Source organism: Malaya genurostris, chromosome 1 (assembly GCF_030247185.1).
Source record: "Malaya genurostris strain Urasoe2022 chromosome 1, Malgen_1.1, whole genome shotgun sequence".
NCBI lineage: Eukaryota > Metazoa > Arthropoda > Insecta > Diptera > Culicidae > Malaya > Malaya genurostris.
In genome coordinates, this window is record NC_080570.1 from 136,979,879 (window position 1) to 137,003,696 (window position 23,818).

The 23,818-nt window shown below is 37.7% G+C and overlaps 3 protein-coding genes across 3 annotated transcripts; 1 reads left to right on the forward strand and 2 right to left on the reverse strand.

The window, feature by feature from the left end:
* The first annotated feature begins 3,333 nt into the window (after positions 1-3,333).
* Positions 3,334-5,447, forward strand: LOC131425884 (sin3 histone deacetylase corepressor complex component SDS3). The gene is made up of 3 exons (XM_058588138.1): positions 3,334-3,734; positions 3,896-3,974; positions 4,036-5,447. Exons 1-3 carry the CDS (start codon positions 3,566-3,568, stop codon positions 5,129-5,131), a joined length of 1,344 nt encoding a protein of 447 aa, XP_058444121.1. The 5' UTR covers positions 3,334-3,565; the 3' UTR covers positions 5,132-5,447.
* Positions 5,448-7,973: 2,526 nt separating this feature from the next.
* On the reverse strand, positions 7,974-10,717 carry LOC131425885 (protein SPT2 homolog). The gene is made up of 2 exons (XM_058588139.1): positions 10,526-10,717; positions 7,974-10,209 (listed from the first exon to the last, which is right to left on the reverse strand). Exons 1-2 carry the CDS (start codon positions 10,589-10,591, stop codon positions 8,353-8,355), a joined length of 1,923 nt encoding a protein of 640 aa, XP_058444122.1. The 5' UTR covers positions 10,592-10,717; the 3' UTR covers positions 7,974-8,352.
* A 5,303-nt stretch (positions 10,718-16,020) lies between these two features.
* Positions 16,021-17,756, reverse strand: LOC131425886 (RING finger protein 141-like). The gene is made up of 2 exons (XM_058588140.1): positions 17,221-17,756; positions 16,021-17,035 (listed from the first exon to the last, which is right to left on the reverse strand). The coding sequence occupies exons 1-2, from the start codon at positions 17,376-17,378 to the stop codon at positions 16,351-16,353; spliced, it is 843 nt and encodes a 280-aa protein (XP_058444123.1). The 5' UTR covers positions 17,379-17,756; the 3' UTR covers positions 16,021-16,350.
* Positions 17,757-23,818: the final 6,062 nt, after the last annotated feature.

Sequence of the window (23,818 nt, forward strand, 5' to 3'; positions counted from 1 at the left end):
TGCTTACTTATGTTAATGAGGTGTCATTACAGTTACTACATATACTTTTTATATTTAGGATCCACGTGAGGATTATAAAAACGTGTTTGTGTTTAATATTACAGCCAAAGCCTTTTTGAGCTCAATTACTTGCGACTTGGCAATTCATGATTTAAGGACTATTCACACATATACGGTCCGGTTCAGTGCCGGCACGACACCGTGCACGGATACTGATATTATTTCATTCGTGTTCTATGCACGTATTCACACCTATCCGGCACCGTGCCGTTTCAGTGCAGCTCGCCGTCAGTGTAGCGTCCGTCCGGTAAACTCAAATTCGTCGTCACCGATATTTTTTATTTTCACTGAAGTCGGTATGTCAATGCATTGGCTGTGCCTCAATGGAAACAGCACGGAAATGGAACGGAAGGGTTCCGATAAAAAAAGAACACTGACGGCGCACTGAAGGCACTTTCACTGAACCGCCACGGAACTGAAATGTGTGAATAGTCCTTTAATTATGATCATTTATAATTTCGGTAATAATTGCAGAGATTCTCATTTTGTCGAAACTCCACATTGAAATTTAGGAATGTAGTTAGGGATGACGAAATATTGATTGAGTAATCGATTAATAACCCTGATAATAGAATAAAATTCTAACTGAAAACTATATTCAATTAGTAAATAATCGAATAATTGCTTTACTCAATCCCAGTGAATTTTGTCGATCTGAGTTGATCCAAATATTGCACCGCCCTGTAAGAAATAAACGTCCAACGGAAGTCCTCCGTTGTATCATTTGTCTAAGAAATCGTCCAACGAGATGCCGATTTTTAAACAGACTATTGAACCGCGCGCCATGTTTTTCGTTCAACGAACTCGACAGGAAGAGGTCCATTCCCATATATAGCTGCCCTTACACGAGACAATATTATTGTCAATACAAGGAGTATTGACAATACTTTTGATCGTGTAATGGGAACTTCATTGGATTGACGAAAATATTGTCAAAAAATCAAAACTGCTCATCAATCCAACAATACTTTCTCTCCAGAGAGGAAACTGCCAAATATGTGCAATGAACTCATCTCTCAATATTTCAATGTTCATTTGCAATATTTGAAGCTCCAAACGCTTGATTTTCTCGAAAAATGCGGACTCAAGTTACCAAGTCAATTGGATTGACGGTATTGACAATACTTTGGATTGACAATAATATTGTCACGTGTAAGGGCTGCTTATCCATATGCGTTATATCATTGCACATTTACAACTTTAATATCTCGGTTAATTTTTCAAAAGGGCGTATAAGCAAGTGACAGCTTCTCTTTGTTTACTTTATCTTCTATTAATTACCAAGCGGTTCCACGTTTATCACTCAACTCTTTGCAAACTTTCGACTTTCAAACAGAATAGTGATATCAAAGAAAATCTTTTTAATCACATCACAATAATAGAAAGAGATAGTGATTAAAGAAAAAACTGTAACTTGCTTATACGCCCTAATGAAAAATCAACCGAGATATAATATCGTTAATGTAATACTACTTTAATTAAACATGCTTTAAAGCAACGTGAAAAAAATTTGCATTCAAAATATAACGAAGCATTATCTTACAACAGCTTTTTGCCATGCTAACATTGGCATTTAGTGCTATATTTTAATCAAACATGATCGATAACAGAGCATAAAAATTGAATTGTTACATTAAATCAATGCATTAGGGTTGAAAAAAATAGAAAAAATTCTTCAATTTAAAGTTAGTTTACGAATATAATAGTTGTCGGTAATACAGAAGTATTGCAACTCTCTATAAATGCCATGAAACTTTGAGAACTTTTATAATTAAAATACAGAGTGTATTTTTCCTTTCATTACAAATGTGAAGCGATTTTTCGGAACGAACATTTTACTTTGTAGATTTTTTTCTGTATACTATGTGCTTATTGAGCAAACCAAAAAATCCTAACACGATAATTAAAAATGTCATTACTAAAACGTAATGTCATTTTTAATGAACGTGTAAGGGCAGTAATGATGAATTCTCCATACAAATTTAGAATGTCATTACTTTAGTAATCATTAATAATGACATTAACAATTCTCGTGTAAGGGTCGATTAAATGTTTTCATTTTACAGAGATCAGTAATTAGTCGTCACTCATTTACGGCCGAGATGTCAAAAAAAAATATTGAACTTTGGTGCAGTATTTTGAAAGTTTTACATAAGTACCGTAAACTTAGTGTTTGTTTATTGGTTTAAATAGAACTGCTAGTTAAACATGGCTGATCAGTTTGAACTGCTTTGCATTGATAAACCGCAAGTGAAATGTGAAGAAATCGAATTATTTACATGTCGAATATTTTTTAAATTGAATTTGGTTATAAATCGTTGTAATATTTTGGTTCCTTCGAGTCCTGATGTGTCATTTTTCAAATATTTGATTATGAACATTGTGTGAAATTTCAAATATAGAAAAAAATAGAACGGCAGCGTATATCAGCTCTAAATTTGACAGTAGAACTGTTCGAAAAAATAAAACTAAATCTGCTTGCTGTGGATTCGATTGTTTCAGTTTCAGTTATAGTATAGACCAGCCATATGAATCTTGCAGCTGCTGAATTTGCTCTTACATTCAGAGAAAATAACCAAATTTGGGTTTCACGCAACAATTTTTTGGGTATAGCAAATATTGCTGCTTGAAACTACAAACCATGATAATAATTTAATAGAGATATTGAATCAAATATTGTTTGTAAACACATTATGTAATAATGTTATGTATATTATGCAATTTCCTAACTATTTTTAATTATGGCTTGTTGTTGAAAAAAACCCTAGAAAATGAGAGAGGTATAGATGAAATTTCACTTAAAACTACGCGTACAAACTTTATCAGAGGGAGAGAAAAATGTTCTAATATATTCGCGGGGAAAACTTGAATTTTAAAATCTACTAACGGTTTCGTTAGTTTACAAGAAATCCCTGATGTTGGAAACAAAATAACAGTTAGTTACCTATAAAACCGAACAAATGTTGTTTCAAACCGAGAAATCGTAGATTCTCACAAAATATGCTGGGTTTAAACTAGAATATGGTTGTTTAAAACAAAACTCTGGTTGAATCAAACCTGAATTGTTATTGTCACTATATAAACAAAACAATTCGTTAAAATTATCCGGAATTTATTATATTACAATATTTTTATGCGTTGAATTCGCACTTTCGATATTCGATCATTCGCATCGTTCCGGCAGGGTTGTATCGAATTCGATCCATTTTAAGATCTTCTTTATCGGCACCTGTTCACTGTATCGATGTTCCTCTTCATTTCGTTCCCATCTGTCAAACGCAGAACGAACCAAGTGCGGGTGCTTCTTTTCGTAGCGGTCGAGCGTCATTGTTCCATCTTGTGTTTGCGAGAATCAGAAGAACGGGTCAATCGTTCGCTGGTCGACATTTTTTTCGTTCTAGCGCCATCACTGTGAAATATTAGTGGTTGCGGGATTTTAGTGTGCAACTAAACAGAAAGCAGAACTTGTTTTACGGGAAGGGTAACTCTCGGCAGAGCCAGTAAAATGTCTTCGTCTTACGGACACATGAACAACACGAACAACAGCACAGTTAATATGAGCCATCACAACAATCTGCACGAGTATGAGGAAACTGATGGAGATGTGGATATCCTGGAACAGGACTTGTTTGAGGATGCACTAGATGAAGATAATGTCGACGACAGCGAGGAAGGTAAGTTCTCTAGGGAAGGAACTATCACGGAAGTGAAATTCTAGAGAAAAACTTGTTTTTTTTTTCGTTGGATTCCCCATTCAATGGCGAGCGATTAATCGTATTCGAACGGACTGTACATTTTAAAAATCACTAAAACTAATTTATTATTTCGCTTTTAGACACGGAGGAGGCTAGTGAGACAGAAATGGGTTCCAGCAATCATCGGAACATGGACGAACCTATTGAAATCAAGGAACAGTGAGTGTTGTTTTTGTTTATAAATATACGGCTTACGTCTGTTTGTTTTTTTCCTTTCTAGAATGTATCAAGACAAACTAGCATCGCTCAAAAAGCAATTAGAAGAGCTGCGCTCGGGCACCCATCCTGAATATCTTCGACGGGTGAAGAAGCTTGAACATCAGTACAACGAACGAATGCGATTGAACGACATCTACCGCGAGTACCTGATTAGTTGCGTTGAACGTGACTACATCCTGGAAAAGAATGCGGCAGTAAAAGAGTACGAAGAGAAAAAGATCGACTTACGGGAAAATCTAATGACGGATTTCGAGGACAGACGAAAAATGATTGAGAATGAGCGAGCAACCATGGAACTGACTGGTGATTCCATTGACTTAAAACCGACCATAACACGTAAGCTTCGCCGAAGACCAAACGAACCCCTGCCGGTACCGGAGAAACGCCGCAAACCGACAAGCGGTCAACTGGTACTGCTGTTGGACGAAAAAGAAGTGGAAAATGATTTGAAGTTGATTAGCCGCGGAAAACCCGTACAAGCCATTCGCCCTCATTCGAATAGTCTCTCGGGGCCGTCTGCCGGCAATGGAAATATTGTTTCTCAAACGTCTCAAAATGTAGCGCTTTCGAATATTTCCAACTCGACAGCGAATAATTATCAGATAAACAATGCTGGCGGAGTAGGAAGCACTTCCCATTCGAACGATATTAGCATTTCCATTGTTCCCTCTTCAGCGCCGTTGACTATTCACCATCCAAATCCACCACCGGCAGTTATGTCGAACCCGAATAACACCGGTCCTAATCAAGGTCAAAGTCAAAACCAAAACCATCAGCCACCGCAGCTAGCTCAGTCACAAATCAACAACAGTCATCAGATTCCACCAATTCAACAACAGCCACAGCAGCAACCGTCCCAGACGACACTGGTCGAAACGAAGATCGAAGATGGTAAGCTGTTGTATGAACGCCGCTGGTTCCATCGTGGCCAGCCAGTCTACGTTGAAGGAAAGGACATTCCACGCTTTTCCGCTAACATCAGCGCCATCGGCAACGAAGCTATCTGGGTGAAGAAAACCGCCGACGGTCAGAAGGTGCGTATTTTCACCAGTCAGCTGAGTCGCGGCAAGGTCTCCATCAAGCGGCGTGCCAATTAGCTCCGATTTCGTTCGAAAAAACAATACCGTTTGCAGTCGGTTCGGATCTCATCCTTTCCTGTTAATGCCGGAATCTAACTCCTCTGTGTAATATTCAAGCTCGAATTGAAAATGGCGCTTTATTTTTATTTTCTGTCATGAAACGGTGGACGTAGAACAGACGATCGATGCTTTTAACTTTTTTTTCCAGTATTCGGCAGTTCAATTCAACTGTCTTCGTTTAACTAATTGAACAAATGTTCCGACGATGAGAGTTCGATGAAAAAAGAAATGAATCTACATGTACTACATAGAATTAAAAAAAACGATAAGAAAAGCTTTGCCGTATCTGCATCTGTAATGTGATTGAAAATATAACAAGTTTTAAAAGGTGGGTTGCGTTTTTTTGTTGTCGATTGCGAAAGCCTAGTACACATTTAATTTTTTTCGCTGAATCTCGGCAAAATAATTACCGAGATTTGCACAGCCGAGTACTCGGTAGTTCCTCAAGTTTGACAAACGTCAGTTATTACCGAAATTGTCAGCAAAAAGTGTACTGTACATTCGGCAAATCTTTTACTGTATGTTCAGCAAGTGGAATTTATGAATGATTGAAAGAAAACAAAATTGGTTCTATTTTTTCGAAATTATAAATATTCAATGTGTGGTCAAGGCAGTGGCGTACCGAGGAAATTTGCCGCCTCCATCGTTGCTTAAGTGAGCAAAAAAAGATGACTTGGGTGAGCAAAAAAAAAAAGGTCCCAAGGATTGGTTTGCCACAGGGTCAAGATTTCGTTTTATTCTCGTATAAACTTTAAAAAATACAAAAGATGCAAAAAATAAAAATTTCTACCGATAATACTCAATGCCTCTATTTCGAAGCAAACAGCGTTGAAAAAAATTAAAAATAGTTCATCCGTTGGCTCGCATTTCACGTAAAAAAACAGTAAATTCAGAATATATCTGATCCAATAGGGCTTTCGGTATTCCTCCAGACCAGAGAGTAATCACCTTCATCGAATTCGTCTGATAGTACTACCAGTCATATTTATATCATTTGTATGTTTTTACGGAAATATATCATTTGTATGTTTTTACGGAAATAAATTGAAATCTTGATACTCAAATAAATGATTACAATTAAAAAAGAAACTAATTCTTGAACTTGATCAATGACCCAGCTGTAACTTTAAAACGAGCCTAAGCTCGTTAAAACCGAAAGAGCCATCTCCGAGAAAAAGGAGCGGCAAAAAACAACGCGTTTTGTCGGTTACGTACTTATGTCATCATATCTCCGGAACGAGAAGTCATAACCAATTGATCTTCGAGCTTGATCAATAGCCCGACAGTAGTTTTCAAACGAGCCTGAGTGTGTTAAAATCAGTTCAACCATCATTGAGAAAATTTAGCGGTAATAATATCTTCGAAAAGTGCACACGCATATATACACAGAGATTTTCCGAACTCGTCGAGCTGAGTCGATTGGTATATAACACTATGGGTCTCCGAGGCTCCGTTCGATTGTCCGTTTTTTCCAACAATTCTAATACCTCTGTATAGAGAAAGGCAAATAGGGTATTCGTGTAATACCAGAAAGATTAAAAAAAGTAGTGGTTAGAAATGGACAATACTTTGAATATCGAATTCGCAACCATTTTTTGTCAATAAAGTTTCGAATTTCTAATACAAAATTCAAATTTAGACGTATTGAGTTCAAATTTAAATTATAAATTTAAAAATGAAAAAGGAGTGTTTTAACAAACTTACTGTGTTTTCCGGTCCGGCACAGTTCCTTGTACGGGGGCCGATATTCTTCCACACGTTTCCCTGCGCTTATATTCGTTTGCATTTTAAAAAAATTGACAGAAATTTTTGGTCGATTTTTCATGGGCTTACCTTGCCCCGCACTGACGAAACTCTCCATGCAACATCAATCATAGTAACCCATGAGTCAGCAGATAAAATTTGACAGCACAATCAGTCGAACTTCAAGCGTGATGGCAAAAACAGTGAAGCAACTCAGCTCAGAAGTGTGCGCGTTCAAAAATGGTACCCCGCCGCGTTGAAAACGAACATCGTGCGGCACTTTGTAGATGCCGGATAAGCCCGTTTCGGCATCTACAACATCTTTGCACTATTAGTCGAGAGTCAGAGCATCGAAAGAAAGCCCGGTTCCAGGACGGCCGATGACCCAGAGCGACCAGAAGCTCCAAAGAAAACTGAACTTACACTGGTTTCGAAGCTGCAGGCAATGAGGCAGCTGTAGCGGCTCGATTTTCCCGACGGAAGTGATAGACGACGAGATATATCTCACTCTTAATGGCATTGACTGACAGGGCACTTCGTATTTTACTTCCCCAAGAAAGAAATCAGCTCTGATGTGAAATTCATTTCACAAACCAAGTTCCCCAAGAAGGTGCTGCTGACAATCAGCGAGAAGCGGATGTCAAAACTGCTCTTTTTTTCGTTCCGGACTGGCAGTAAACGGGGAATTTTTTAGTACGAAATGCTTGACGGAAGTTGCGTCGTTCATCAAGAAATACCATAACAGCTAAGACGCGGTGTTCTGGCGTCGGCCCACTACTCGTAGCGATTATTGAAGGAGATGGGGCAGCTGAATATCGATGTGGTACCCAAGTCGCGAACCCACTAAATGTTCCTCAGTTGTGTTCCATCGAGAATTTCTGGGCCAACCTGAAGCGTAAAATTTACTCCAACAATTTTGTCGCGAAAAATGAGGATCAATTGATAAATAGAATAAAGAAGGAACTCAAAAACATGGCTAGACCCATGTTTTCGCCGGCAATGGCGAAAGGTCCGGTTAGCTGCTCTTTTAAGACGGGCTAATGAAAAAAAAACTAAATTGATTATTAAGATGAAAGGACACCTGTCCCCATGTATTTTCCAATGCAACTGCTATACAGGTATGTATAAGTATGTTTTGCTTCGTTGTGTTTGCACTTTTTGCTATTAGTGTAAAAAAATTGATAACGTAATTGTCTCGACAACCAGCATCACTCGCTGTCAACTCCCAACTGCATTTTTCGCAAAAAAAGTTTATCGTTAACAATCGTTGCATAGTACATAAAAATGGTGGTGGTTACCACACGATAAATTTCGATTAGAATTAACCTAAGGTGAGACATTAGAAATTTAATAAAAATAAATAGAATTAATTTTAGCAAAAAATAATAAACTCAAACTTTGTTTATAACAATCCGTTGTCATCGAAGCTCTGCTACTCATTTTCGTTTCAGTTTCTGCTTCTTCATCAGTGTCTTTTGGCGCTTTTCCTCTTCCTCCGCTCGCATATCTTCCAGATCCTCCATTAAACCGAGTTTCTTGCTGATAAATTCCTCGCGCATCTGCTGCGCATAGTTGGACTCCATTTCCCGGTCATCGTAATCCTCATCCCGGTAGCGCGACTTATCGTATCCGAAGATGGCACGAATGTGGGACGAGTAGTCCTCTTCGGCATCGCCGTCGTCAATGAAGTCATCCATCTCCGAGTCGTACTCACTTTCGCTATCGATGACGGGTCGGCGCTTTTTGGGTGGCGGAGCTCCACCACCACTGGGCCGCTTCCGCATAGCGTCGGTGGGAGGTGGTTGACGGGATCGCTGTACGTCCGGTGGAGGAAACTGGCGAGATCGTGGTGCCTCCGATGGAGCCAGCGATCGCGATCGTTGTGCATCCGACGGTGGAAACTGGCGTGGTTTTTGGCTGGTCCCCGGTGCTGTTGGGAATGATCGTCCAGATGTTTTCTGGCCATTCGCCGAATGCTGCATTTTCGATGATGCCGACACTGACGAAACATTTGGAGATTGAACTGAGGACTTCGAAAGTGAATTTTGCTTGGTACTAGCACCGTTCGGATGGGATGACGACGTAGGTTTTTTGCCACTACCGGAAATCGATGATGATGCTGTAGATTCTTTCACTTGCTGGGAATTTGTAGAGGGTTTCTTACTGGTAAGAGCGGTTTCGAGTTTGTTCTTTGCTGTTAGATCCGAAACAGGTTTCTGTCGATCGTCGGCTCGATAGGATGATGGTTTCGGGGCTCTATCAGATCCGGCAGAGTTCAACTTGGGAATTCGTCCATTCGGTGCCATCACGTTCGGTGTAGAATCTGGTTTAGTTGTTGAATTAGTACTACCAGTTGAACTTCTGCCCGATTTGGCCGCATCAAATCTTGCCAGTTTAATTTGTTTCTCCTTCTCGGAAAGTCTCGGATCGTTTCTAATACGATCCCGAATCTTTTTCTGTTCCAGATAAGCCATCCGCTCTTCATATTCCTTCTTTTCCTTTTTCGTCATTAATCGTTCAGGCTCCTTTTTTTCCTCTACGACCTCGATTTTCAGCGGCTCGAATTGCTTTTGCTCCGCTAGCTTGAGCAATGTGGCAAAATCAGGTGGTGCAGGCCCCGCGGGACGTTTTGCTTTCTTTTTGGCAGCTTCCTCTTTTGCTTTGGCCTCTTCCACTTTCCGCCTTTCTTCGTCGGGATCATAACGATCAGGTCCATCCCGCTTTCCAGTACCACTACTAGAACTACCTTTCGTAGATGTTTCACTGGAACCGCTCGTTCCTTCGCCACCATCCTTTCGTTTCCTGGTCCTTGGTGCATTCTCCTCTTCTTGCACCTTGTTCAGTGCCTCTTTCACCCGTGCCTTGGCCCGGGCGATGTCCTCTTTGGACATAGTTCGCTTCTCGCCATCCTTGAACTTTTTCTCCTCCGGAGTATTTTTGTACTTCTCCATCAGTTGTTGATAAAACTGGGATGCCACATTCGAGGTGTACCCATAGTCATCTTCGTCCGGTTGATCGGGTCCTTGTAGGGTAAGGGCCGTATCCTGCGTATCGATGGCATCCTCCAGGACTGATTTGTTGGCCGATTTGATTACCTTCAGCATCTTCTCGATTTTCCGCTTTGCCTTCGGATCTCGCTTTGCCAATAATTCATCCCGTTTCCGTTGCTCTTCCAGTGCCTTTTCTCGTTCCTCTTGTTCTTTCTTGGCCAAGAATTTCTTTATATTTTCCGACAGTTTTTTCTCCTTGCATTCTTTCTTCGGTGGTGCAAACTTCGTAGAATAGTAGCGAGTCTGAAACAAAAATCAAAAAGTGAAGTTAGAAAAAAAACACAACACAAATTGACCCGATCTTTTGATTCACGGTAAAATATCTCCGAATAATCTAGAATCCAATTTCCGAGCATCGAATTGTTCGTGCAGTAGGAAAGCAAGTTTCAATTTAAAACTAGTCGTGTGAGTGAACCTTCGCCACTGTGGATACACCACACCACCATCACTCTCGTTGCAATCGTCGCAACCACCGACCGACCGACCGTCCGACCAACCACATTCAACATATTGTACATTTTTCAACATCAGGACGAGGAGCAATGAGGAGTTGAATTACCTCAGATTTCTGCTCCATGTTGGCTGCATTGCGCTGTGCAACGCTTAGCAGTTTGCCGAAATCCATCGCGAACGAGTTCACTGGATTCCCGAATGCTGAATTATGTCAATTTTTGTGCTTGATTTCACTGTAATTATGAAAAAATCGTGTTTTTCCTATGACACATCTAGAGAACGAAGAGCCATGATGAAAATTTAGATCGTCACTGGATAAAGGCAAGCGTTTGACAGCTTTGACAGTCGTACATGAGGATGTGTTGGTGTACTGACAGCATTCCTTTTTGTATCGTGACACGTTTGTTTTTCTAGAGCGCGCATAAGTGTGCGTAATGCTAGTTATTGGGGATGCGTTCACAGCGAGTGAAATAGGGTTGGAGCCATTTATGTATTAAAAATATCGCTGGCAGTGCAGTGTGCAATGAACATCTTAATTCAAAAATCGGCAACTTATGATGTTGATAATGTATGTTTACTTGATTAGACTCCTGCGAAATTTCGAAATTCGTGCGCAGCCCTTTTCTCGCAGTACAAACATACAAGTCGATAGTTCCACCAAATACAAATTATAATACGGAATACTTCGACAAATTTTCAAGGACACATTTTGCATCGTGCGGTACACTGTCAGGATACACTGTCAGAGTGACAATGTACTTTAACAAGTTTTCTATAAAACTAGCAACACTGAAGGGTAAGAACAAGTTCACCATAGTTACTGTTTATTGTAGTGAAAAATAAACTTGAGCTATGTTGTTGTGTATGAGATATGGTTATTCCATATCGGATTTTTTTTGTCCTCCTTGGCCTTTCAGAAATTTGCTCCTTGGCTTTTCGGAAATTGCTCAGTATTATATGTTAGAATGTCTCGGCACTGTTCACCGAATCGTTATGGTAGCCATCCGTTCTTCTCATTGCAAATCACTCCCGTCAAAGGAGTAGGAATTTTTCCAACATCTGCTAAATGCGGGGAACCTTTACGTCATAATACTAATAGAAAATAATTCAATTAATAAGTTTATCCATCGTGAGAGAAAAACTGCTGTGTCTGCCACCGTTCGGGCTATAATCAATTTGTCTGGGTCACGCATAGATGAGTGACTATTGGGAAAACGCATACACAGCTCGCATTTGTTTCTCTTTTAACTTTTATTTTATCGTGTAGAGCGCTAATCGCTGTTTCCGTGGTACGTATACGAACCGTACCCATGTTCCACACCAAGGCCCGTTTATGAAATAAAGTCCCATCAGTGCCAAAATATATCGCAATTCTTCATCCATCGATTAGCTGGAATGTACCTTTGAATTTGTTGCAATACAGCAACGGAAAACATAAACAAACAAACTTGTTTTGCGCCGTAGCAACTAGCATAAAGTGTTGCCAGAAACGATCTCCTTCCACATTTTCAAACTATCGCATCGAAAGGGAGTAATTTGCTAGGCTTACTTGTTCAGGCTGTGAACCAAACATTGGCGGTTGGTTTGTATGGGACTTAGGGGTATTATTATTTGTATTTGGTTCCACCTAAGACAAGACCTGACAACTGGCTTCTTATTCTTCCTTTCGAATCATCCTTCTCGTCATTTTCGCCCTGTGGAATAAATACCAACGTATCGGCTACAGTGTAGCCATATTTACAGATTTTTTATTAACTATGATAGGAAAAAAATATTACATTTAAATTTTTAGACTTTAGGTTTTCGATTTGAAATGAACATAAAAAATGTTTTGGTGAAAGCATTTCTTTATTATATATTAATGCTTAAAAACAATTAATTTAGTTTTGATGACAAAACACGAAATATCTCATGTTGAACACAAAATCGAATCCATTGTTGGCGTATTACCGGATCTTTTGGAAACCGGAAAAAGTCAGGTTTGGATAGAAATGCTTAGTGCGACCATAGTGTGGAACACAACAGTTCATTCTTCTCGTAAAACTGAACACACTTTCGAGTTTACACTAATTTCACAAATCTTTTTTGGTTACACTTTAATTCACTAAAAAGAAAAACGGCTTGATGTCTATTTTAATTACACAGTGGTGCCACTATAAACATTTATTACCAATTAGATTGAAAAAAAGTGAAACATTCTCCGAAAATTTTCATTTTCATTAGTGAGCTAAAATTATACATTTTGATAAACTTGTTTTCTGATTTTCTTTATACTTGGCATCATTGCTCGCGTACCCTGCAAAAGTTTTTTCTTTTCACAATGTGCAGGTAGCAACATCAAAATCAGCCAATCAGAAACTGGTCCATTTTGGAACAAAAGCAGCCCCCCCAGATGTCAGGTCTTGTCTTAGGGTTCCACCACAAAAGAGTCTTACTGCAAAATGATAGTTTCTTGATTGATTTTTTATTTGACGCCTTACTCTTCGTACACACAGAGGACAAAATTGTAAAGATAAAAAAATTTGGGGTTCACACAACGATTTTTTTTATTGAAATAGTGACAAAAGCAAATCAGGTTTGGTATAGCAAATATTGCTGGTTGAAACTACATAACATGATAATTAATTTTTCTCAGTGGATTAGTTTGATTCAATGAATATTTTGATAAAAATAACAAATATTTTACATATGCGTTCCTGTCCAATTCTTGACAAATAATGTCGTATTAAATTCCATTTAAAAAAATAGTTCGAAATAAAAGAACTCTTGTTAGAGTTACTAACTGTAGCGTTTTTAATTTATTACTTTTTTAGTGGGAATAAATTATCTTAGATTTAGTTGCTTAAACTAAAACTTTTGTATGTTATAATCATACATTTTTTATTGTTTCAAGAATAAAATGATTTCTTTCAAACTAATTTGCAAGGTAATTTTTGATATCACATTTATTTCGTTTTATATTCGGTTTCAAATTCATAAAAATCAAGTTTTTGATTGTATGTGCCAAATTTCAAGACATGACATGTACTTGTGTTGCCAGAAGATCGAATCATTCACATTCGACCAGCCCTGGTATTTAAATTAGTATCCAATGACTTGGTACTTTATCAGTCCGGTCAAGATCTCTGCATCACATATTTTGATGTAAAAAAATCTGTTATGTAATGCTATGCAATTTTCATAAATTGTTGAAAATTCTAAGAAATGAAGGAAACAGATAAAATTTTACTTAGAAAACGCGTACAGACTTTATCCGCGAGAGAAAAACTGCTCGACCATCTTCGCGCGGGAAAAAATTGCTATGGCTTATAAGAAATAAAACTAGTATAGTTTATTTAAACAGTAAAGTTAGTCTTATCACTACAAAAAATAGATCATAGATAAGTCGAATAAAATTATTTCTTGATATAGAGGTATAGCAGGATTGAATCAACGTAGACATAGCCTATAACATCAACTCAACTTTGGTTGACATTTGATAAATAGTTAGTTTATTTAATCAAAAAAAGCATCCGAAACAAATACTTTATACATTCAAATCAAACAGAGAAATTTGTTGATGTTGAAGGAAAAAATTAGTTCAAAGCAATCATATTCTAGCTAGAAATCATCATAAATTAAATTTTAAAATCTGCTAACAGTTTTTTTTTAATTTTAAATTTCTCTGTGTGAACCTAGGGAGTTTTCCATAATCCAAGCATATATATTGATCGCCACCAAATCATTGACACTAATTAAAATACCAGGGCTTTATTGTGGTATGTGAATACTCGATGATCATGAATTTAAAAACGGATATAACTAAAAAAAGTAGAATAAAAAAATTAATTTGCAAGTTTGTTTGAAAGAAATCATTTTATTCTTAAAAATAAAAATTAAACATATAATTTTAGCAAACAAAAGCGTTAGTTGAAATAACTAAATTTAAGTTCATTCATTTAAAAGTTTGTAAGTTTAGAACACAACAATTATTACCTTTATCTATAGTTCATCCATTTGAATTTATTTTTCGGATTGAATTTACTGCGACGTTGTTTGCCAAGTATTTGACAGGAACGCACAATCAATCACAACAATGTTTATTGAAAGAAACTAATCCACTGAGAAAAATTTATTATCTTGTTTTGTAGTTTGAAGCAGCATTTTTGCTAAATCAAATCAGATTTTCTTTTGTTACAATTTGAATAAAAATATTCGTTGTTGTGAAATCCAAATTTGGTTATATTTGGATATACTTATCAACCAGGAGCGACGGAGAGTGCACCTTCCAACTGAATTCTTAGTCTGTTCTAAGTTCTGAATTTAGTTCTTGAGCTCAGGTCCAGTTCCTAATTCCAGAAATCTTCAAATCAGTTCTTTTTAGAACCATAATAATACTCCCTATGAATTATGCGAAATTTTACTTCATTGTACTCTATACGGCCCATTTTTAAACCAGTTGCAGTTTGTAGAACTTCCTGCTGATTTGCCATTTAAAATGCATAGCACCGACTCAGAAGCCATTCATTTTGAATTTGGCTGTCGTTGTCATCGTGTTGATTATGGTGCGATCGAGGAATCTCCAAGCGGAAGAACCAGGAGACTACAACAGAAGAATCAGTATCGGCTGTCAATGGTATCCATCGGGATTTCAACTCAACTAGTCACTCTCCATCACGAACGCCTTCATAAATGGTTCTTTTCAGAACCACCAATATTTTATCATAAAGAACTATACTGGTTATTTCGTAATATTTGTGTGTCAGAATGTTTAATGTAACTAATCTGTACTGTAGTTTAGGTGTATCGTTTCAAATTCTAGTAGTGTAAAAGGGCAAAAGTTGCACAATTCCCACAATCGATCAACTAATTGATATTCGGAAGTATAAAGAAAGAGTGTCCGTTTTATTCGTATTCGCGACATCCAGTTATGTCTCTGAAATTACACACCTGTACTTTTTTTCTCTTCGGTTATGAGTCTGGTTGTCGCTACGGTGAGAAATATCGTTACCAAAGATATGAATTTGAGCGCAAAATTGATGCGATAACGAACTTCAGAAGAATCCGAAAGTAACTTTCAGTGAAACTCTTAAACTATAGTTTCTGGTCGAACTGTTTGTCGCGTGTTTAATACAGGACAGTGATGTTCCGTTGACGTTCACGAAAGCTGTCATGTCGTCTGAAATATACACAAATCACAAGTAAAACTATTTTTTCTGCTGACACCTCCAGGTCTTAAACAAAATCTATCTGGTAATATAGATATCGATAGTCCCACGACACAAGGGCCTAACTGCAAATGAGAGCCTCTCTTTGTTTACTTTCTCTTTTGTTTAAGACAAACATAAAATCAGTTCGGTAAATCGTGAAAGAAAAAGTAAACAAAAAGAAACTGTCATTTGCAGTTAGGCCCTTTTGTCGTGGGACGGTCGTTATAGTAAAAGCTATTAAATATTTCTCGATGAACATTAGAAAAGGTCCCAAAGGAAAAGGTAAACAAAGAGAAACTGTCATTTGCACATAGGACCTTTTCTCGTGTTTGTCTTCATTTCATTTCGGACGTCACATCAAGTGTGGTGACGACGGCTAGAAGGATAGGAATAAAAAATACGGCACTAGTAGTTTATTTCAAAGCATTTTTTTTGTAATTGCATATATTTTTAATATCATAATAATTATTTGAACTACATTCAACGATTATTACAGATTAATCTGTTGTATCTTATGATTTTTATTATATCAATTAAGTAGTTGAGTTGAAATATAAAACAATTAAATATCTAAAATCAAGGATAGGCTCAAAACAACGGGAACGGTGGCTTCCTACACTTGAATGTGCTACTCATCTTCCATAATCAATACCCGCAAAACCAGGTACTTGCTTCTCCATATCCACTTTCCCGGATACACTAACACAGACATACATACACACACGAAATTACAGTTGCCACCTTATTGTCCAACGGACAGTTTCATCAAAGTGGCACAAATTTCCTCACTGATTTCTTCCGCCTCTGGCATCTCCGAGAGAACCCACGTATCGTCTGTGCTGGCTAGTTCCTCATCGCAGATTGGACATTTCTTCTGATGAATATTCCACTGTTCGATACACGGCGTACAGTAGCTATGTGCACATGGCAGCAAAACCTCTGGTTTCCGTTCCAAACATATACAACATTCAGCTCCTTCCTCAGAACTCTGCCCTCCATCGTTGCTGGTGGAATCCATTTCACAGATGCCGCTCACTTGTTCCATCAGCATCGAAGCCGTTGTATGCTGCGGAAATGCATACAATTTTGAAGAGTTCGGGCTCATGTCTGCCCGTTCAAAGGATCCAGCCGCGCTTCCGGATGAACTACCACGTCCCGTGGAGCTCGAATGTGTTGGGCTGCCGGTGGGACTTCGAATTCGTTGCGACTCCACCGTAACCATAGCGTGCAGATCCGTTTGGAACGTGCGAAATACCTGTAGAAATTGCTTTAAGTTGAGCAACTTGTAACACTCGACCTTTTTGGTGGAGGGATCCACTTTGACGCAGGCAATCCGCACGGTACCCTTCCACAGAACGCTGCTATCGGTACCCTTCTTAACGGCAAACACTAGTTGTTTTCCACTCGGGTCTAAACATTTGCGAGATCTAGGCGAGAAAGAAAAAACAATCCGATTATTCGTATCGACGAAATCTAAATCAAGTGAAATGCCAAACGGAAACATAATAGTAAAGAGGTATATCAAACAGGCATGCGAAGTTTATCGGATGCTTCTAAGGTCTGTAACAACTGCCAACTAACTAAATTGTAATCCATTTGCCAGAGTACTTACAAGCTGTTCAAATCCGCCAAACATTTCTGGAAATCCTCGTAGGTCAAACTACCGATTTCGGAAAAAATCTGCGCCTGCTTTTTAATCTCGAACTGTAATGAGTTGACCGCATCGGTGGATGCAATTTTCTGCGGTAAACTAGAAACTTGCTGACCCATGGAGAGTCTAGGGGATGACAATACTTAGTAAACACTCGCTCAAATTTGACCTGTCTGTTGCACCAGACGGCGTTAGTCACCACTTGGAGCAAAATATTTTGTTTCTTATCAGTCAATACAATATTCACAACATGAGCAACTGTATATCCAAGACTTTGACGTCGTGAGACAATTACTGTTCTTAATCTGTGGCTAGTATCCGTCACGTAGGATTAATGTTTATATGTACAATAAAACTACAGTTGGAGCATATTTGGCAAAGATGCAGCAAAAAATAAACTTCGCAACTTTGTGGAAAACTTGTAATGTTTATTATTGTGAGAATTATAGATTTTTATACGATACTATTTCGAAGAAGTCATGATCAGCTGGGTAGAGGTGTGAACGTACTCCGAATTAATTAATGCTGGCAGTGAAAGTTACAGCCACCGATAGCGATATAATTGGAGATTATTCGAATCGAAATATGTAACGTGTAAACAGAACGTGCACACTGCGATAGTCTCCATTGGTTAAGTTTATGACCATATGGCATATTTTCCTTGTTTCGAATTATTACCGTCGCTGGATATCAACTATACAACTGAGCTCAATTGAAAACAAGCTAAGAAATTAAAGATATTTGTAAGACGTTTTCAACTAAATTGTTGTCCAAGCTATGAGTATGGAATTAGTTCACATATACTAAATTACAGCAGTTCATGGTGATTTGGTAGTTCATAACATTCAAGTACGAGAACAAACAATTTTCGTGCAATAAATTAGTTTATTCCAATCTTATACGTTTGTTGTTATTACATGGCGAGGCTTCATAAATTGTTTCCAAATGTGCATGTTCATTTGCGTTGTAGGATTGAATGTATGAATAAGAATGTTCGTACACTGCGAAAACATTAACCAAATCGGTATTTGATAAATATTTAGTTACATTGTACGTGCAATCGCAATCCAGGGCAATAATTTTTCTTCCGCCGTTTTCGTTGAATGCTTCTGTTTCGGTATACATTTGTATATTACTCAACTTCTTCAACAAGTCTGCCCGTTCTACGTAAATTTTTATCTTACTCAGTATGATAGTACTATAAATCGGGTAACGTATGGTATAATCTTTGTTTGCTAATTTAAGACTTAATTCGTTGTTGCAGTATACGAATCTCTGTATAACAAACTCATATAGTGGAAGCCCACGTTTAATTTCATCTGTTTTCATTTGAAGGATTTCACAAACACAGTCATCTAGAAAACTGTTCATTTCGCTGTGGAGGTTATGTTCTTCATATTTAGCTAAGTTGATAATTTCTCTATAATTGTTTTTGAAATTTCTTATTAGAGTATATTTAATCAGCAATTTTACGATGTCCGTTCTGTTAAATGATATCGCGTTGTCTAAAGGTGAACCACTTTGGTCATAAAAACCTTTATAATTAGAGATATTGATATCTGCTCCATGGTTCAATAACTCTTCAATTACTTCCAGATCTTTAGAACATCTAGTTATAGCTAGATTTAGGGCAGTGTTCTTCTTTCGGTTTGTTGTGTTTACATAAGCTCCGTTCGATAGCAACACTCGGACGAATTTTAAACCATTACCTTGTGTTATAGCAGTATGCAATGCGGTTTCGTTGTACTTGTTGCAAGCATTAACAGCAGCACCTGCTTTCAAAAGTTCTTCCGCTATTTCTGCACTAGGAGCTCGATGCAATAAAGAATTTCTTTCTTGTCTCCAGTTTTCACCCAGATATTTAGTATCAGCGCCTGCCGACAACAGCGCTTTTGTCTTTTCTACATCTTTCCCAATAACTGCTCTTTCTAATTCTTCATTCAGTTGATTTTGCATCGTGTTCCCAATCTGATTGTTGATTATTTAAAGTAATTGATTCGCCTTTCTAAAGGAATGTAGATGTTTCACACCAAGAACCGAACAAACTAGATTGAAACGAAATGATCGCGCGTGCGTATCGAGAAACAAAAACATCTGGTCCAGTGATCCATTTCCGGAAACTAGTGTGAAACAGCGTTGCCAGCACATTTTTCCAAAAATCTGTATTCGGCGCAATAATTTATCTGTACCATATCGGTATCAAAATTTCTTCTATATAAGTGTACCAGGAAAATGTCACCTAGGCTCATTAAGGTGAACAAAAAAAAATATCAAATAAAGGTTCAACGACTACCTTTTCTCAGTCTCTTGCACCTAATTTATTTGTATGATCCGTGAATTATCGATATTTTGAGAGTGCATATCTGTATTGCGGTATGGAGGTCAAAAATCTGTATAAATACCGAGAAATCGGTGCACCTGGCAACGTTGGTGTGAAACTCAAACCTGTGATGTAATTTTTACACGAATAATCAAAATAATCGATTAAAAGGCTAAAGTAAACGAGTATTTGTAATCGATTAACGACAGTGCCACTAATCGAGCTAATCGATTAATAGCAATCAATTAATCGAGATTTATATCAACCATTTCGCGGTTAATTTTAACTTTTGGTTGAAATCGGACACTTTAGTAGTTATTTTGATGTTGTCAAAAATAACCCTGTTCGAGAGCATGGTTATTTTTGACAGATCGATGGTTATTTTACGACACTGAAAAAAATCAACCAAAAGCTAAAGTTAACGGCGAAATGATTCACAGCCTTAGTAGATCACGTTTAGCCTTAGGCTGCAAACATATTGGGCGCGATAAGCGAAGCCGACCTGGTGACTAACATTGGCAAATCGAAAGCGAGAATGATACCAGTAGCTAACCAAAAGGATTCTTTTAGAGTACAAGTGAGAAATCGGCTCAACTTTCAAGGTCCTTTTAATTTACTGTATGTACATTACTCGCTTTGGTCAGTACCAAGTTTTGCTCTGCTTTCTCGTGCTCACTCTGTCTACGGCCGTAGCCTAACAATTAAGCTTCAAATTGTAATATAAATATTTTTTTTTTGTGTTGGATCATCAAACGTATGCACACAAGTTTTTACTGTAATTTGTGATTTTTCCGTTGATTAATAAACTTTCATCTCGTAACTGCAATCAAATAAAAATCTGCATAAAATCTGTATTCTGTATTAGATCTGTATGAGGATGTAAAAATCTGTATAATACAGATAAATCTGTATAAATGGCATCTCTGCCGCTGACATAAAATTATGATGGTATTGATGGTTCTCAGTTTTGATTTCATAGCATTTAACTAAAGACATCATATTAACAAGATATCAAGCTCTCATATTTCCCGAACAAATCATTACAACATACTTTTTTGCGAGCATGGTGCTCTCAGGCGAGTCCGCATCGAATCTCGTGCATGGAAGTAAGGGAGATAAATGTTAAATTCGTGCGCGTCAAAATAGCAGCACTGCGCACCATTGACATGATATGTTGAATGTGATGCCGTGCGATGGCGTTGCTGAACTGAAGATTGATTTCGCTTTAAGCTGACAGGGTCTGATTTAACTCTCATTCCTAGTTTTAAAAAGTGAGTACTGAGTTTAGCATCACCGTACCGAGCTACACCGGTGAGTGTATGCTTGAACCACAGAGCTGCCAACACAACCCAGATTCTCGGTTTTGTTTTTGCTTCTACTCAAAACCAACGTTGCTAGGTATACCGTGCTAAGTGCGAACCCAACACAGTTTCGTGAAAAGTGTTTGTTTGATGAAACTACCCTGGATCAGTTTCAGTTTTCTTAAGCGAAAATGACATGTGTTCAGCAAAATAGCAAAAAATATGTGGTTTTACAGAAAAATCTGTGAATATCCTAACTTTGGTTAGCAGTTGAAACAGCCCGCTTGCATCTGCCTGACAGTCTGCCAGAAGGTTTTGCCGGAATGTTTGCGGAATTCCGGCAGGAGTCTGACAACAATGCAATAACTGTTTCCGGCAAAGAATTTCACCTAGCGGTTATTAACGTTTCTGTTTCTGCCGGATTTTTGCCATACTAGACTGACAGGACCGTTTTGAATAGCACTTGATTTTATTTTTTTCATTGGAAATTTAAATGAAGGGTAATAGCATAAATAAAATAAACCTAGATTTCCCAGTGTAATAGTACTGTAGTTGAGCAACCTGTGACACCTGAAGCGCCGTCTGGTGTATAATGGGTGCGTAAATGCTCCTAAAATGCATGTACAATGTTGCCTGCGCATTTAACACAACCATAGTAGCTAATGAAAAAAAGTACACCCGTTTCTCACTTGAAGCGCTGTCAGTGTCACCGTACAGTGGGAAATCTAGGTTTACTCACAGATAACAGATATACAGGCTCACATATGAACTGTGTGTAAAATTTGCTCAATCAGCATGGCGAACACTTGCAGATGTCACCACGATCGACACGAGGTGTCACCACGATTTGGGTACCGCTTCCACACGAGCCACAATTTTGGGTGCAATTTTCGTTTCACGCTAGACTTTTGTTTTGCTGTTGGTTCCAATGGCAATTTTATTGTTTTATTCCGATTGAATTCTCGTGTGATATTTGTGAGACAAGGAAATAAATTTGTATTCAACACTTAGGGAAATCGTGTGATAAGGGTTAAAATTGTTATAGGTCGAATATTTATGTAACAGGCAGGATGATTTTGTTATCGTTCCGGAACGTAGTGGAACGTTTTGAAAGATCGCGGCGAATAGTCGAGTAGGTGGTAGTAGTTTCCAACGTATAGCAAATTGAAATTTACACAGGATTTTGAAAATTTTTGTTCGAGTCTGTATATCTGTTATCTGTGGTTTACTTAATTCATTGTTAAAACGAAGGGCATGCTCAGGAGTGTTCTAGTTCTAGATGCACAATTTATGTCAGTTCTAAAATTTAAATGTAGTAATTAGAACAAAATTAACTGGCAACCCCAGCAGCGTTTTATCTGTTTTTCAAATATAGAAAAAATAGAACGGCAGCGTAAAATAGTTTTAAGTTTGACAGTAGAACTGTTCGAATAAACAAAACTAAATCGGCTTGCGGGGTATACATTTGTTTCAGTTTCAGTTATATTATAGACCACATGAATCGTGCAACTGCTGAATTTGCTCTAAGCTAATGTGTCAAGTTGTACCCCAGTTGTTTTCAACCCTGCTTGACGATCTCTGTTGATTTTTCATTAGGGCTTATAAGCAGGTGACAGTTTCCTTTTGTTTACTTTCTCTTCTATTAATTACCAAGCGGTTTCCACGTTTATCACTCAACTCTTTGCGTAAAATGATACCCGAAACTTTCGACTTTCAAACAGAGTAGTGAAATCAAAGAAAATCTTTTTAATCACATCACAAAAAACTGAGTTACCGGTAGTGACACCTGCCAATGAAAAATAGAACCACGAAAAGGAGGACGAACATTTTCGCATCGGCAGTAGTGATTTGCAACATTTTTATCGTTTATTCAATAGTACAAATAGATATCAGCAATAAAAGTACACACGGGGTAAAAGAAAATCGATTTCAAAGTGATTACTACTACTTTTTTAGTGTAAGCTACGATTAAACATAGAAAAACTTCAGAAATGTGTGAAATTGGGTAAGGTTAGGTTTCTTCGGATCAACATATTTTTAAGCAGAAACCAATGTAATGTTGATTTCTCGAATACTAGAATGTATAGCGATCGAGTACCATTTATTTTGGATACTTTATCTGTTATATCCAGGCATTTGGAAAATGATATTAAACCAAGTTTTGTGTTCCATTCTAAATAAACGTTAGTTTTCGCACAATAAATTAAGATCAACATTACCCCCTCAAAGTAAAAACTTTTTCTTCAACTTCTACTATGATTTTACAAATGAATTTGCTCGTTTTTATCAGAATTCGTTGAAAAGGTGGAGTAATTCAAATTTTTTCTACCGATTTGACAGCTCTTGCTGAAAGTATCATCTCTAAACAAGCAGCGCCTCTACATTTCAGTTTTGTGACAATATGCCAATAATCGAAAGAGAGAGTGATTAAAGATAAACTGTTACTTGATTATACGCCCTAATGAAAAATCAACCGAGAATTTTACCTGGCATCCAGCGTTGTCAGATTGCCAAATGCCAGATTTTGTTCGTTTCACCAGACACTGTTACTAACAGGATGTTTTGTCAGATTTTCCAAATTTTCCTAGATTTTATCAGATCTCACCAGATCTTTACGGTTTTGGCCTCTATACGTTAGGGGGTGAGACATTTTTTTTTGCTCACTGAAAATGAAGCCCGGCCAAAATTTTCTTGTATATAGTAATATAGTAGACCCAGTCATATTCAGATAAATTTTTGAGTCAGAAACAGATTTTTGAAAAAATAACATGGCAACTCTGATTTGACAGCACTCTCGTTCGTTAATATTCAGAGATGTCAGATCTGCAGATTTGTCAGTAAATCTGCAGATTTCGAATATTTTTTGATGTGCAGACTTTTGAAAATCGAGTTTTTCTCAGACTTTCTTTCAAGTCAAGAAAGTTTTGCGTATCATTAT

Excerpts from the sequence above, each read along its gene's own strand:
- LOC131425884 (XM_058588138.1), top strand. The coding sequence starts at position 3,566 with ATGTCTTCGTCTTACGGACACATGAACAACACGAACAACAGCACAGTT. Across the intron at positions 3,735-3,895 it reads TGTCGACGACAGCGAGGAAG|ACACGGAGGAGGCTAGTGAG; the intron begins GTAAGTTCTCTA and ends TTTCGCTTTTAG. Across the intron at positions 3,975-4,035 it reads CCTATTGAAATCAAGGAACA|AATGTATCAAGACAAACTAG; the intron begins GTGAGTGTTGTT and ends TTTCCTTTCTAG.
- LOC131425885 (XM_058588139.1), bottom strand. The coding sequence starts at position 10,591 with ATGGATTTCGGCAAACTGCTAAGCGTTGCACAGCGCAATGCAGCCAAC. Across the intron at positions 10,210-10,525 it reads ACATGGAGCAGAAATCTGAG|ACTCGCTACTATTCTACGAA; the intron begins GTAATTCAACTC and ends TTTTTGTTTCAG.
- LOC131425886 (XM_058588140.1), bottom strand. The coding sequence starts at position 17,378 with ATGGGTCAGCAAGTTTCTAGTTTACCGCAGAAAATTGCATCCACCGAT. Across the intron at positions 17,036-17,220 it reads TTGGCGGATTTGAACAGCTT|ATCTCGCAAATGTTTAGACC; the intron begins GTAAGTACTCTG and ends TTTCTCGCCTAG.